This window comes from Ursus maritimus, unplaced genomic scaffold, assembly GCF_017311325.1.
Source record: "Ursus maritimus isolate PB19 unplaced genomic scaffold, ASM1731132v1 scaffold_5, whole genome shotgun sequence".
Lineage (NCBI taxonomy): Eukaryota > Metazoa > Chordata > Mammalia > Carnivora > Ursidae > Ursus > Ursus maritimus.
The window spans coordinates 45,236,634-45,253,151 of record NW_024426663.1 but is presented as its reverse complement, the minus strand read 5'-3'; the positions used below and the strand labels follow the sequence as shown (position 1 = coordinate 45,253,151).

Sequence of the window (16,518 nt, the reverse complement as noted above, 5' to 3'; positions counted from 1 at the left end):
ATTATAACTGGGATCTACCAAAAATGCGAAGAAAAACTAATTACACTTAAGTAGGGGTGTACAAAAAAAGAAACAGAATCCTTGTGTTCCACCACCTTCTCTTTCAGGGCTTGCACAAGAGAATTTCTTCTAGAGTCTTTATTCATCAAGAGTTTTCTTTCCAAGAGGATTTTATCTCTAATGTGCTCATTATCTCAGGTCATAAGATTCTACCCACTTCTAGGAGAGTGGGATGAAGGTCAAGCAGATGCACCTGCAGAGCCATTCCACCGCTGCCTCAGCCTACCTGTAAGGCTAAGAAGCACTGTACAGAGACAGAAGTGGTTCTCTGAGTCTCAGAGTTAATTCTGATAGATTATTCCTAAGTCAGGCCTAAACTTTCGCTGACTCCAAATCTATCTTTATACTGCCAAGGTTGAGGGGCACCTGGGTGGTTCAGCTGGTTAAGCATCTGCCCTCGGCTCAGGCCCTGGGATTGAGCCCCACATCGGGCTCCCTGCTCAGTGGGGAGTCTGCTTCTCCCTCTCCCTCTGCAGCTCCCCCTGCTTGCACGCTATCTCTTTCTCTAATAAATAAATATATTCTTTCAAAAAAAAATTAATGTATACTGCCCAAGGCTGATATATAATCAAATAATTAAACAAACATATTAAGGGATAACCTCCGCCTACGAAATATTATCAAAATCAAAACCAAAAGTCTTATTTACCTTTCTCATCACCATCATACTCTCCGAGGTAAGGGGGAATCTCTGCCTGATATTGTAAACCAATCATTATTTCCTACAAGAAAATTCAGAAGTAAAAACAACTTATAAAAATACACTAAAAAACAAGCTCCAACTCATTAATGAGTTACTACAAGTCAACAGAAATTTCATCTTACAACAGCAAAATTATCTTAAATTACTTCAGAAATGTTTTTAAAAGCTACTTTAGTCCAAAATGTCTACTAAGTTATGACGGTAACTCAACTTACTTTCCTCAAATCTTCAGGTGAGTTACCACTGTCTGTTTCAATATCTTCAACTTCTGATTCCTTATCTCCATCACACGTAGTATTTGCTTAAAAAAAGAAAAATTTTAGAAAGGTTTTTATTACCTATTTTTGCAGCACATGTGCATGGCACATGGTATTTTATAAAAAATCTGTTGAATGAAAGAGATCAGCACAAATATACTCTACTTCTTGTACTATTCTCACACTTTAACACTAGTCAAAACAAGACACTGAAAATACTAATAAAGTGTATAGGATCCTTAAAATTTTTGGTCTACTGTCAAATAGTTTGGGAAGACAAAAGGAAAACACTATGGTCACCTTAAAAAAGAACAGAAAGCACTAGAGTTCTTATTATGAGTTCTTATTATGCTAACCCAAAATGGGACACATTTTGTCCATCAAAGAGGGGCACATTAAGTCCATCAAAAATGTTTTTGCATATACACCTGTATGTGTATTTGCATTTATTAAGTGAACAGTTCTTCTATGATCAAAATACCTAAAAAATAAGCAAGGTTGCAGATAAGAAATTATTTCACTTCAAAGACCATTTAAATATTACTGATATACATCAAGGGATAACACCAAACTAAAAAGAAAAAAAGACTTAAATAAATCACTAAAAAGGTAAAAAATACTTATTGAGCATCTGATGGTTTTCAAAACCAAGAGAGTAAAGGGCCTTTTAAAACAAGTCCAAAAAATGTCCATAAAATTTCATGGTTGAAGAACTAAGATTGGTTACCATAGCAACAGATGAATCTTGGGAAAGAAAACAGACAGCCTTGCAAAACTAACCAAATGTTTTAGGTTTTAAACAACATGTTAGTTCACCTCTATCCCAATAAAAAGTTATAATCATATTTGGATTGTAACAGAATTGTATCTCCATTAAGTAAAACACTTAGAATATTCTGATGAACTATTTTTTTGTTTTATGTCTGACAAACTAGTGAACGCCATAAAATGTACTTGAACCAGAGTATCAGTGCTACTACTAATCAGTAATGACTGAGTTTCTTACATCGTAAAGGCCTAGGGAAGAAATCGGAAGTTTCATGGGAAGTCACAGACGGTGTCAGGTCATCTGCAGAAGACTGAGTTTCCTCATCATCACCCGACAACAGGTCTTTTGCTATTTCCTCCTGTAGGAATAAGAATGCAGCACTAGAGTTAGAAATAACTATATCTCATAAAAAATTTAATTGAAAAAAGAAATTATACTTCAACAATTTCGTATTATTCATAAACATATTATGTATTATGGTACAATTAAGAACTTGTTGAAGGTCCCTTAGTTTTGAGAGAAGTACATCTGAAGTGCTCCTATAATTTATTTCATGTTCATAAATATTAACACTTAATACTTAATTACATACAATATTTAATAACTATATTATTATACATTTAAACAAATAATCTGCCTAACTTAACAGATAAGCAGAAAGTTTATCTAAACTTGCAGGCTAATTTTTAGTGAATTTACAATAATAATAATCTTATTTCTAAGTGATTGACAATTACTCACTTTCTACCAACATAAATATAACCAAAAAATTCTCCAAACTCTTCTCTCAATAATTTAAAAAATCTAACCAATGAAAAACTCTGACTAGTGATATAATTTTAAAAGAAACAGGTTTGAATTAACTTTTATCTAGGTATATAGTCATCTGTGTGCCTGGTACATAGTAGGCACTCAATATTTGCTGAATGACTGCAGTCATTAAAGTGTGGTACATTAATACATTTGACTAAACAGGGAGAACAATAAAACCCACAGGAAAAGGTTCCAAGATGTAGATTCCTCTCCCTGTCTGAGATTTGAAAGGCAAGGAAAGCTTTCCAGAGACCACAGAAAATCAGCAGAGACCGTGGCTTGTGTGAACTTTCCTCAGCACGGACTATGCCTTCCCCACAACCAACAATGTTACAGACATATCACCAAGGCCTTGGCTGCTGTGGCTGTCACTCACAGAGCCCAAGAAAACAGAACTTCTCTCCAACCACTCCACATCTAAGCCAGCTTGGTTTGAAGGCTTCTGGGGGATTTATTAATCAATACATTCAAATATTCAGAGGATCCAAAAAAGTTAGGGCAAAACCTAAGTTTTGATACAATATGTCAACATAGGGAAGAAAAACTTTATGGGAGAACACTCAAACATACAAAGTATTAGGAAGCTATTAGTACCTTTAAAGCAGTATAACCAAAGCCAAACAATATTTAAATTGGTTACCAAAATGATAAAGAGCAATGGGTCAATAAAGGAAACTAATAAAAACAGCCAATGGTAATGGATCTGGAATTTTTCTTTTAAATGCTTATACTCACTTTGTCTAGTGTCATGTCTGGTAGTTCATCAGCAAGTTCACTTGGGGAGCTATTTGCACTGGAATTTGCCACCGCTGGAATTGTAGGTTCGTAGCCATAGAATGCCAGTAAATCTTCTAGAGGCATGTTTCCTTCCTGTTCAAGCCAGGGCACAAACATAAACTCAGTAGATGTCACAATACAGAAGCACAGATAAACTGTGATGCCCTTAATGCTCAAAAAACACATTATCAGGGGCGCCTGGGTGGCACAGCAGTTAAGCGTCTGCCTTCGGCTCAGGGCGTGATCCCAGCGTTGTGGGATCGAGCCCCATATCAGGCTCCTCCACTATGAGCCTGCTTCTTCCTCTCCCACTCCCCCTGCTTGTGTTCCCTCTCTCGCTGGCTGTCTCTATCTCTGTCAAATAAATTAATAAAATCTTTAAAAAACAAAAACACATTATCAAAACAGCAGTATCAAATCAAAGCCAAGTTTTAATTTTTCTTTTTGTACTACTGCTAGAAAACAGGCTCAAACACTTAGAGCTATTATTAATATATTAACAAAAACCTAATGATTAACATCTTCATTTTTATTTCCAGCATCACTACATTCTTTAAAAAATTCCTCAAATATTTGCTTTAGTGATTTTTTTTTTAGCATTCACATTAGTATAAAGATTTACCTTGAAAGAACTTACAATTAATCAATCAATAACTTCATATAATATTCAGCTTGTTTCCTTGGATTTAACAGTTGACCACTTGGTTTATTCTTCATGTTAGTTACATGATAGCTGAATGGCAACCACTGCTGAGCAATCACTAACACCAATAGTATTTATATATTACTATTCAAAATTATATTTTTATATTACTACCATCATATCTGTATTCTTGTACAACTGTTTTAGGTTTCTCTTCCATAACCACCTACTGAAGTTTTTATCATCATTACCACCATCTTACAGGTGACAAAAACAGGCTTAGTTCTGGGTTCAAATCCCAGTACCAATTCACTTACGGAAACACTGCTTTGATAAAAGTACATACTTCAGCTGCAGTACTTCCTGTGTTATGAATACCTATGCTATGCCACATTTTGGCACCCTTTTCCCTGAACTAATCCATCTGAAAATAGGTAGTGTATTTCCTTTTTAAAAATACCTTAATTCAACTAGTAAACTGCATACAGCTATTTACAATTATTCAAATATATAAATAGAAAATAATGTATCTACGGACTAGTTAATTTGCTCAGTATTTTAGAGATGTTTATGCTCATCTATTAAGAAATTCATTAAGCTTGCTTATAGGTTTAGTTTTCCCTTTAAGACAAAAGGCCTAAGTCATGAAGCAAAAGCATGAATATGCTAAAGCCAAGTACGTAAAACATGTCCTCAGTGATCACAAAGTGAGCTGAAATAAGCCAGTGATAATTTCTAGAAACCCACTCACTGTCAGGCTCGGGGGGAGATGCCCAAGAATCTGGCCCTCTCCTTTACACGTCTAGAACTTATATTTTTCACTATGCCTGATACAAACAGATTCATGCTAAATGAACTTAGAATAAGGTTTATGACAGAATGTGACTTTGTAAATTTGCAGTAGGAGACATGTGCCTTTCCAGTGACCACACCAATCATGTCACTCACGAAATCCTTTCAGCTTGGGATTGAAATCAGTTAAAAAGCTGCTTTGGTAGCATGGAGTCAGCAGAAATGGAGCTGGATGGTCAGGATGGACAGAAGTTCACCCATGCCATGGGGAAACCTCGTGAATTCTTCTTCTCCCAAATCAAAGAACAGAACCCCTCAAATGTGCCCAAACCAGATTCAGAGTCTCTCTAGCCCTGCTCCTTGAAGATTCTCTGCAGCCCATTCCCTTTGGCTCATATTGGTTCTAAGAGGAGACTGGGCTGCAGCTTTTGCAAACCACCTGTCTGTAGTATTTCTTCAAAACCTCTTGGTTTCAGATTCTCTCCACGAGCTGGGGAGATGTCAATTTTCATGCATCATACACTAATAGTCCACCTTTCCATCAATACAGCATTTACTGGGTTCCAGGTACTATGCAGAGGTTACTAGCTGTGGATAGAGAAAAGAAATTTATAGAAAATCCCTGATCTCAATGAATTCAGTCTTGATGGAAGAAACTGGTTAGTTAACAATTATAATGGAATGTGTTGACTGCAATAATCAATTCCAGAAATGGTCGTATACATTGGTAGGTACAGAGAAGGAAAGAACTACACTCTAAGAATAATGGTATGTGTGAGATTAGGGAGGTGCCTCACAGGGTGCAAAGACTGAGCTAAGTCTTAAAAGATGAAGAGGCATTCAACAGATGAGGGCTGTGTACTAGGGACTTGAGGTGTGTCATAAGAAACACTGACTATGCAGTTACTGGGTGCCAGTAGGCCACTGTGCCAAGTGCCAGTATGAAAAATAGGTCTTGCCCTTCTACAACGTACAGTCTTGGCTGGGGGGGGGCGGGGAGGGGGCTATACACAAATATAAAACTGCCAATTATGAATGCAAAGGAAATAAACAGGGTCCTGAAATACAGAATAATGTAGAGAGTCTACTTTCACAGGGTCAAAGGGAAGACAGAGAGTGCCCTTTACTCCCAGGGTACTGGGAAGTGAACAGAGACTAAAAAAAAAAAGTGTGGGAGGGATCAGGTGGGAGTGCTATGACTTTATTTCTTCTTGAATGTTGGGCAGCTACATAAAGAAAAGTTTGAGGAGGTGGAGAGATAAGAGAAAAGCAGGGAGACCACGTAAGGGTTTCATGCTGGATTAAGGTAGTGATATAAACATGGAAAAAAGTAAATAGATGATATATATTCTAAGGTGGAATCAAATGGGTTCCTGGATGTGGGAGTGAAAGGGAGAGAAAATGATGTCTCTCCAGATTTCTATTTGAGCAACTGCCTATACAGTGGTAACTTTTACTGAGATAGAAAGTACTGAAGGAGGGGCACCTGGGTGGCTCAGTCGGTTAAGCATCTGCCTTCAGCTTAGGTCATGATCCCAGGGTCCTTGGATCGAGTCCCACATCAGGCTCCCTGCTCAGCTACTTCCCCTGCTTGGGCTCTCTCTCTCTCTGTGTCAAATAAATAAATAAAATCTTAAAAAAAAAAAAAAGAAAGAAAGGACTGAAGGAAGGGTTTCTGAAGGAAACAATTAAAGAGTTCTGTGGAAGATGCAAGTTAAGTCTGAGAGGACTATGAAACATCTAAGTAGAAGAGTCAAGTTGGCCAGCAGCCTTGTGTTCAGAGGATCAGGCTGGGCTAAAGATATAAATACGGCATTCGTTAGCACCTAAAGGATATCTAAAGTCAAAGAAGGTGAGAGGATAGACAGAAAAGAGAAAGGAATATATGCTTTATTAGAAGAACTTCCAGATATATTACCCTACAGGCAATGGAATATGTCTGGAAAATTCTAAGCACAATATGCATTTTGAAAATAACATTCTAGAGGAAGTAGAAGAATGACAGCCTCAACTAAGGAAGGGAATTATTTGAGCGAAATTAAGAGGAAAGAATGTATTTCTTGACCTACGTGATAAACTGAATGAAAGTGACAGAGGAGTCTAAATGGATTGCCTGTTCCTGGACCGCGAAGGCTAAATACCTACAGCACCGTTATGAGACAGAAACATCAGACAAACTGGAAGGTGGACAGTGGGGTGGTAAATGGTAATTCAAGGCAACAGCTGAAGCAATGGGCTTGAATGAGATCATCCAGAAAAGGCATACAGAGTGAGAAGACATAAGCTAGAACTCTGAGAACTGCCATCAATTAAAATGTGGGCAAAGAAAGAATGGCTCATAAATACAAAAGAGGGAGATACCAGAGAGTAGAACTAAGAGAAAGCAGAATTACATAAGCTAAAGAAGAAGCAAGTGTGGAGAGACCAGAGATAGTCACTTAGACCAAGAGAAATCAAGAAAAACAAAGAGACAGTAATTCTCTGTACCTGTCAAGTAGGAATTATTGGTGACCCTATAGCCTACTGGGAGAAACAAAGCTGAATCAATGGAGGGGAGAAAGTACATACATTATAAAAAGAGAATCACTAACGGCAACACAGAGCTAAAAGAATTTCCCCCACATTTAGGAAACATATGAGTAGGATTTTCCATGCTGAAATAAAAAAATAAGTGGGAAGAACGGACTCGGGGCAGGAGGGATGGAATTAAGAGCTAGCCTAGGATGTGGCAATATACTCTTGGGACAGTAGGGAGAGAAGAAAGAATGAGTATAAAAGTTAAGTTTGTATGTGTGGGGCACACAGGAGATTCCAGATAGTCACTCATGAAAACCCTACTTTCTCTTTAACAACAAAAGTACAATCATCTGTTGAGGAAGAAGGTGACTTTCTTAGTGGAACTTCATCAACACATTCAAGGAATGGCACTAGTTACCTAAAGGGAGCTGATGCTAAAATACAGAAATCACTTGTACTAAAACTTGTATAACAAAACTAAAAAAGGTGGACCCAATCTCTGAAGCACTTCACAAATGAGCTTTCGACTAGACCTATTAATAAAGGACTTAGTCCTCTGAAGCACAAAAAAAAGGTTATTTTTAAATCGAATGAGTAAATCTGCCTCTGAGATCTGTGGTGGCTAGAACAGCTTAGAAGTTTAATCCAGCACCTTATCCCAGGTAGAGGATTTTTCTCTTTTTTTTCTCGGGTATTTTGTTGACTCTATTTAAACTTTAAGGGGCATATTTGAGTCTAATCATAAATGAACTATTTTCTACCTCAAAGGTTTTATATCAGGAAGAACATAAAATCTAGAGGCAGAGGACTCACTAACTGCTAACCATTACTGTGGGCAAATCACCTAACTCCTCTCACCTACATTTCTTCATCTGTAAATAGAAAAGGATCATAATTTCTTTGATCCTATGATGCACAACCTCACATACTAGAAATTAGGATGCATCCCATTACCAATGTACAGATTTCCCATAGTACTGTTCCTCCCTGCCCCCATCTATGTTATTTCTAAATCTATGGTACATTTCACAATCAACAAGGCCTCTTAACCAAGGAAATAATGCTAATACTACTCATCCAAAACACCTGATGCTGTTCCTGGATTGATCAAAAGAAACTAAGTGAAGTGTAGAACAAGTTTCGTATAATGCCAGTCTGATATCTTAAAATATGTATTGCAAAACAGTATACATATAGTTTTTAAAACTTAATTTAAAAAAAACCCACAAAATAGGAAGGATCTATACCAAAGTGTAAGTGGTAGAAAATGTGATTTTTACTTTCTCATTTCACAATGAATATCAAGGGAGAAATCTACATATTATTGCAAAAAACTTCTCTAAAAGTTATAGCTCTACACCATTAAATTAAAACCTCACCAAACAGTAACACAAATAAACTATAGTAAGACACGATGTAAACCTTATTTTATATGCTTAATAACATAAATCTAGTCACATAATGTATTCTCTATACCAAAGTACTACTATACAAAAACTGTTTCTATTTCTTATTTTTCGTAATACATACTGTACTAAAAATTTGTTAAGCACTAAAATACAGGCGATATTTATAGTCTATAAACTACCAAGTTTACTATGAGTATAAAAACTTATTGTCATTTCTAAAAACAAACATTAACATCAAGTCCCTAAGACTGTGAACATGGAAGAATACCTAAATCAATGTTCCAATAATAAAAGATTAACAGAGTACATTAAATCATATAGAAATAATTTTAAATTTCTTCTATAATGATCTCTCTTTATATCTGTGTCTCTATCTACTGTTCTTTATTCCATTTTACGTTTCATTACACATCAACAAAGAATAGAGGCCACATCTACATAGTAATGCTTTACTACAGATAAGAATTACAGTTTAGAGAAGTGGGCAGTCAGTCACTCTTAGAAATAGCTCCTCTTGTTCACTGTCCAACAAGAGAAAGATTAGGCTTCTGAGTAGAGACAAAGTTCTTAGGTCTTCACTAGAATCTGTTTAAAGATCACCTGTAGTTTTCTGTCCCAATTTCCAAGAATGTCATAAAATACCAAGTAGCAAAACTGTCCAAGTACAGAGAAGTTGAAATACTTAAAGACCTCCAATTTTTCTGAATCTTCAAATTCAGTGATAGGTATCAATACAAAGCAAAAAATTAATTACCAGTGTTTATTATTTTTTTAAGATTTGTATTTATTTGACAGAGAGATGATATTAGCTGGATTACAATTCTCAGTTAGTCTAGGCTACCCATAAGAGGTAGAAAGGAAGTGCCGAATAAAGCCAAGGCAGAATTCAAGACTCTTGGACATCTTTTCTTATCAAAAGGCAATATTTTATCATCACCCCTGAAAGAAGCAATACCCAAAGCTTTTCTTAAATATTTCCCAACCATTTCCTCTCTATACTCTCAAATCTCTTTGGCTATAAGTTGGGTTTTTTTTTTTTAATGATTAAATCTAACAGCAATTGTGTTGGATTAATTTGTCAAGTGAATGAACATGTTTAGAAATTTTCAGGTCTACCAGAGTAAGCCTGGGGTCTAGATCCTGAAGACTGCCCCTGTTTCCCTGTATATTAACATGAAAGGAGAAATGCAATAAGAATTCATCTCTGCCTCACAAAGATAGCAGAAGAGATTATCTAAGCATCTTCTCTTTTTGAAGAAAAAGAGGTATAAAAACTCAAGGGATTATTATTATTCAATATTATTCCTGAAAGCTTTTGTTATTCTGGGCTGATCAGAAATGCGCAAATAAGGTTAATTTATAGATAAGTATAATCCTACATTTTTTCGAGTGACCCCTATGGAGACCTCTCTCTGTAGTCCTGGTATAAATATGTGTTTAAAATCCAGTTGATTTCCATTTATATTGATTTTGGGTTTAAGAAGTTATAAACTACATTTACTTCTGCCAACTTTTTAAAAGATGACTGAGGGGTGGAAAACGGGACATTATTTTACGATTAAAAATAGAGTAAAACTTTTTCTCTTTCAATATTCTTTTAGTATTCTACCAGGCTACAAGTTATTTAAAGGAAAAGACCTCTCCCTGTATCTATTGCAGTGTTTAATTAAACTCAAGTGTGACCCTCAGTAGAAAAGTATGGTATAAAGCATTGGGCTGGGCCACGATTGAGAACCAAGTTTAGGGCCCATGGTTCTCTATATCCCATTATGCTCACCTGTAAGATGACCACATGTACCTACTTCACTGTGCTTCAAATACTTAAAAATTAGATTAAGAGGTATAAAATAATTTAGAATAATTAAATGAAAATCTACGTATTAGGCTTTCCTTCAAAATAATGAGAAAATCTGTGACAGTCCATAAAAGTTAGGTCAAAAACAAAGATGCTGATCCTGTTTTTATTTCAGATAGATTGTAAAATAATTTATAATAGAATTTCAAAATCTTTACTATAAGTTTGCTATTAAAATAGGAAAATAAAATCCTTTACCTTTTCTAAGTCTTCAATTTCAGAACTGAAGTTTTTACCCTCATCCATCATTTCCTCTTCTTCAAGAGTTCTTTCATCATCATAGTCATGGACCAACATCTCAGCAGTGGGGTCAAAATCATGATCCTCAGAAGACAAAGACCCAACTGGAATGAAACAAACTGAATCACTTTACACATTCACAATGCTACTTACAAGAGAAAATAATTTGTGTTCCTCTGCCAGTTCCTTTTAATGTTTATACGTGAGCTTTATTAAATGCATTTACTATATACTTAACAGGTTATAAAGACCATACCGTTCTGAAAAGACATCTAAATCAGCAAAAGAACAAGGCAGAGTAACTTAAAAACACATTAATCAGAAGTCCAGTCCATGAGAACAGAACTTATTATGGCAGCAAAGTGATTTAAACCGAGGAGTCCTAAAAAAAAATGTTCTAAGAGAAAAGTCAAACTTGTCTGTCAGTCAGTTTAATGCATTTGTCTAAAAGCAACAGAAAAATGACAGAAGGATTATAAATGGAAGATTTCACAAGAATCTGTTATACACTAAGGCTCAACACTTCAGGCAAAGAGAATATATATGTTACCCAACTTACAACCCTCAAAGGTACAAAACACAATAGAAATTTGGTTCATAGAAAAAATACAAGTTTTTGTGAAGCAACCATACAGCAAATCAGTCTCTAAAAGTAGTATGTCACTTTTCATGTCCATAACTGTATTTCAAGCTCTCCACAGAGGCATTAAATTTAAGAGTATGCTTTTCTCTAGATGACAAATAAGGTAATTAGTTTTTAAGATTATGTGAAGGAAATACAGAAAAATTTTATCTACAGGTTTTTGAAAGATGTATCCTGCTGCAAGTTGTTTTGGCCAATTCATACCGGTTTATAAAACTATAATATTTTTTAATGGTAAATGTGAAGTCAACGGGATACTCTGAAAACTAAGTTGAGAAATGAGTTAGATTCAAAATCCCATGAGAATGAAATTGAATCTATGAAAAACGGAATTTTCTGTTTTACTCTGGTATCTAATTCAATTAGACCAGTAACTCTCGGAGCTGGGAAGCAAAGAAGTACCTTGGGGTAGAGGAAGGGTGAAATGGAAAGAAGTACATTTAACATAAAAAAAGTTAGGTATGTTTTTAGTAAAGCTATTTAATATTTTTAATTTCAAACATTTAAGGACAGTTATGGGATCATTACCAAAACACTGACCTACACCAAAGATTTTTCACTACGAAAAAAAACACAGACATAATTCAATGATTTTGATTCTGAGTTTGGAGAACTCTAATCATTAGTCCTAAAAATAACACAATTTCTATGGAACTCAATTCTTTAGGAAGCTTACATTATGATGCTATTTTTTTAACGTTTAAAGATGTTATCTGTTCATTTTAAAACCTGCTGAAATACAGACGGTTTAACCTAATTTTAGGAGAAAGATGAATATTTATTAAAGAGCTCAAAAGCAGAACATCCACCATTATCAATCTCCTATTTTGAGGAATTCCTGGAAACCTCTGCGGTAGACAAAGTGTCAGGGATGAAACAGATGGTAACTTTTCCACCTCTTTAAGGCAGAGCTCTGTCCTTTTTTGTAATCCCCACATCACTGGTCACAGTGCTCTTCCCTCTTAAAGCGGGAAGGTATTCAGTTAAGGGCCAGAAATCAAAGGGCCTAAGGGTCTACTCCTGGCTTTGTCCCTGACCTGCTGAGACCTGAGGCAAGTCATTTAAACTTTCTGGGCCCAGGTCCAGTTTTTCATTTGTAAAATGCATAGCATTGGCTTAGATGACCTCAAGAACCTCTTCTAAGCTCTAAAATTTTCTTTAAAATTGCCTAAGTGATTAGAAACAGGTTAAAAAAGTTTATTCAAACACCAAAACTACACTGTCGTCTTGCTCTTTAGATTGCAACTTCTTAAAAGCAGACAGTGATGCAAAATGGAAAAATTCCATTATCATCCAGATGTTTGGCATCATGTATAGAAATATTCTGTTCCTGAAATCAGTTATGACAAAGAAATGTTTGTCTCAAAATTAGAAAAACTTTCTAAAACAATTTTTAAATGTAAAGATGTAGACATCTATTTAAAAAATAACCAAAACTTTCTTCTACTCTGTGACTAATTATTTTATAATACCTTGAAGGTTAATCAAGTGAGACCTTAAAAGTTCACTAAATACACAAGTAATAAATATGCAAGGAAACGGGCTGTTCACTCTAAGGCAACACGTTGCAAGGGAAGATTTGGGAGATTTTCCAGGCTCTATTAACTAGGTGACTCTCAGTAGAGTTATTTAAAAGTCTTCTCAAGTGTAAAATAAGGGACTTGGAGTAGTTCAGACGTACTTTTCCTGGAGACTATTAGAGGGAAAAGCCAAAAAAGGGCTGGAAAGAGGGTGAGAAATTGAAACAAAACTGTCCTCTCCATTATGGGATTCAGGGGAGCCAGAAACCCCAAACTGTATGCAATTATGCACATGTGGAGAGTTCAGGAGACAGTCCCTTGCTTTCATCAGAACCTGACAGTGTTTCCCATTTCAAAAAGGTTAAACACTACTAGATGATCTAAGGCTGTCTCACCTCAAAAATTCTGTTTTACCACTTTTCTGTGACAAGCTTGCAATTCTATGTTTCTTTTAAGGTAGCTTACCTAACTCTCAAGTTCCAATTTTAATACAATCTATAGTCATGTCTCAATTATGAAAAATTTAGGAGACAAAGAAGGAGAGATGGGGAGTCATGGTCAGTTAATAAGCGATATAAGTAATCCCAGTTTCGACAAATTAAAGAGTTGATTTCTTGAAAAAAAATTAAAATCTAAACTAACCTGGGAAAGTTAGTGGAAAGTTAATTTGGGATTAACTTTTTCAGGCCTTGAGGGAAAAAACCGATATGTGATAACTAAAGATATATTACTTTAAAAGAACACTTGTCTGTTAGCAGCTTTGTAACAAGTTATTTCTTTCAACATGCAAGAAAAAAGAGAGAGAAGTATAATTGTTCCTTCCTCGAAAAACTTAATTACCAAAATGTACGCTGAAACTCTTAAAAACAAATGAAAAAAACTCGCAGGGCAAATTTTTGTGCGAAAATCTTTAGTAACAGATCTATGAGCCCCCCATTACCCTTTGGGACCCACTGAAGAGGTAAGAAAATAGGACAAACCTGGGCTCGAACTTCCAAAAGAAGCCTAGGAGAAAGAAGAAAACGTGCGGTTAGATCGCGCAGCCAGGGGGAAGAGGCAGCTCCGGCAACAGGGCGCAGAGGAGGCGGAGCCCAGAGCTCCTCCGCAGCTGCCAAAAGTACAAGACGTAGCTTCGCTCCAATCGCTCCCAGCCCCTTTCGGGCCCCTCTTGGCTGCCTCGCCTTCCTCCCCGAGTCCCCAGTGTGCAAACTCGCAGACCCGGGACGAAGCCCAGAGTCTAACAAGCAACTCCAAGCCGCCCCTTGGAGCTCGGCAAGTTACAAAGCGGAGAAGCAAAACGCAGAGCAGTCGCCTCACGGTACCGGTCCCCAGTCCCCGGCATCACGGGAGTCCCCCAAATCCCACCCTGCTCTCCACGGACCCAAACAACACCTCCCAAAGCAATACCCTGTACTGGAAGGGAATCGTCCTCCGAGCACCTAGTCTACCCCTGGGCCCAAGAGCCCCAATTCCGAGGCTGTCCTCTGACCTGAGCATAGGCCAGCTCGAAACTGGACACCCGCCCCCAAGCCAAAGCGCAAACCCCCCATTCTCTCTCCCGAAACTGGAGACGCAGCCCCTCAGTCCCAGAGATGCTAGTTCCTTCCAGGGTGTTCAGTCCCTCCCTAGGCCCGCCAGCGAGCCCCTCGCCCCAGCGAGCTCCAGCCGAAGGGGCTCCTGCTGCGCCACCCCCTCCCCCCCAGCTCACCAGTCCCGGGGGACACGACCTGGGCAGCTTCGCTCGCCCTGCCTCCCTCCTTCAGGGCAGAAGAAAGTGGGGTTACTGAGAGCCCCCAGAAATAACGTCGAGAGTCTTGGACTGCCTCCTTTCACACCCAGGGGCTCCCGAACCTCCAAGGCGCGGGGCGAGGAGTCCCGCTCGCCTCCCGCGAAGCCCGGCGGCCGCACATCCCGCTTGCCTCGGTGCCCGGAGCAAAGTGGAGCGTGAGGCTCCTTGGCGCCGCAGCCCGGACCCAGTGGGCCGGGGGCACAGAGCACTCTTCTCGCAGGACAGTGGCGCAGCCCGCTCCCCGCTTTGCAATCCGGCCGCGGATGGGGGGGGCTCGGCCGGTTTCCACCCACCCTGGCCCTAGAAAGCGGCGCGGAGGCTCCGGCGGCCCGCGTCAGCTGCCCGGAGACACGGCACGGCGCCGTCCCCAGGCCGGGGCTCGCTGCCGCCGGTCGCCACCTCCGGTCCGGCCCCGTCGCGCAGCCGGCTCGGGGCCGGAGCCGCCGCGGCCTAGTCCCGGAGGGAGACCGCTCCCGCGCCCGCTCCCGCCCCCCGGCCGGCCCCTCCACGGCCAGTTGCCGCCCCGCAGCCCCCGCCCCGCCGCGCCGCCCCCCGTGGGGCAGCGGGAAGAGCCCCGGATTCCCCAGGCCGGCTCCGGGGGCGCGGGGGGCCGCCGGGCGCCCGCTCTAGCCCGGCCGCTCCTGCCCGGTTTCTCTGCTCACCTCCGCCATATTGGTACCTTTAGGGCGAACGAGCAGCGCCGAGCCCAGTCCCCGGATGGGGCGCCTGAGCCAATCGCAGCCGCCGCCGCCGCCGCCGCCGCGGTCCGCCCGGCACCCGCCCGGCGGCGGAGGCGGCTCGGCCCCTTATAGGGCAGGGCGGCCCGCGACGCCCCCGGCCCGCTCGCACGCCCACCCCGCCCGGAGCCCCACGCAGCACCCAGCGCCCCGCGCCCGCTGCGGACGGCCCGATGCGCACGGGCCCTCGCCCGCTCTTCCCCACTCTGCTGGAGGAAAGTTCCTGCCGAATTGGAGGCAAGTGGGGGATGAATGGAAACTCGGGCATGGGACGGACCCACGTCCAGGCAGTAGAGGCCGAAGAGCCGGCCGGGCAGCGGAGAATCGACGGACGGACACTCTAGTCCGGTAGGACGTGGGGGAGGCGGGCAGGAGACGTGGAGGGACAACTCGACAGACTTCCCCAAGTGAAAAGAACGGAGGGGATCGATGCAGTAGACTGATGGACAAGAGAAATCCCCGGAAAATAGAAGCGACGGATGGACGGCAGGATCAGTCCAGAATGAGAGGACGGCGACCAGGCACTTTGCGGTTTCCCCAAGAGACCTGAGGAATGTGGGGTGCAGACCGGCATATCCTGGCTCTTGGAGTGGCCGGTGGAAGTGGTCATTTGCCACGCAGGCTTTGGAAGATAGTGACAGTACAGAAGAACGGGCCAAAGATCAACAAGGGAAAGAATTTGAAGAGACTCGCACAATTCAGACAAGACATTCGTAAAATATAAACTGTGCATGTACCCCCAAAATTAGAACAGTCGTAGGGGTTGTTAATTACTAAAGAGTCCGGAGGATGCCCGGGGGTACACACTTGATAGACCTGTGGAAGAGCAAAATAGTATATCAGAGGCCCTGAATTGAGCCTCAAAAACTCTACCTCCGCCCCAAAAGGCCAAACATTTGCTTAGAGGCAAAAAGAAAACTAGTGCTGTGGTCAAGTGGATGGGTGGAGAAGGGAGGACAAGGCTTAACAGATAAACCTACTGTTAAACGTGCCT

The 16,518-nt window shown here is 40.1% G+C and overlaps 1 protein-coding gene across 1 annotated transcript in view; it reads right to left on the bottom strand.

Annotated features, from left to right (window-relative positions):
• MIER3 (MIER family member 3) overlaps nucleotides 1-15,483 on the bottom strand; it is a 29,596-nt gene extending 14,113 nt beyond the window's left edge. Inside the window, exons 1-7 of the mRNA XM_040622251.1 lie at nucleotides 15,450-15,483; nucleotides 13,979-14,003; nucleotides 10,794-10,939; nucleotides 3,338-3,472; nucleotides 2,027-2,147; nucleotides 979-1,064; nucleotides 710-782 (exon numbers count right to left, since the gene is read on the bottom strand). Of these exons, the coding sequence (XP_040478185.1) occupies nucleotides 710-782; nucleotides 979-1,064; nucleotides 2,027-2,147; nucleotides 3,338-3,472; nucleotides 10,794-10,939; nucleotides 13,979-14,003; nucleotides 15,450-15,458 (595 nt within the window). The 5' untranslated portion in view covers nucleotides 15,459-15,483. The remainder of the gene's footprint in view (nucleotides 1-709; nucleotides 783-978; nucleotides 1,065-2,026; nucleotides 2,148-3,337; nucleotides 3,473-10,793; nucleotides 10,940-13,978; nucleotides 14,004-15,449) is intronic.
• Nucleotides 15,484-16,518: the final 1,035 nt, after the last annotated feature.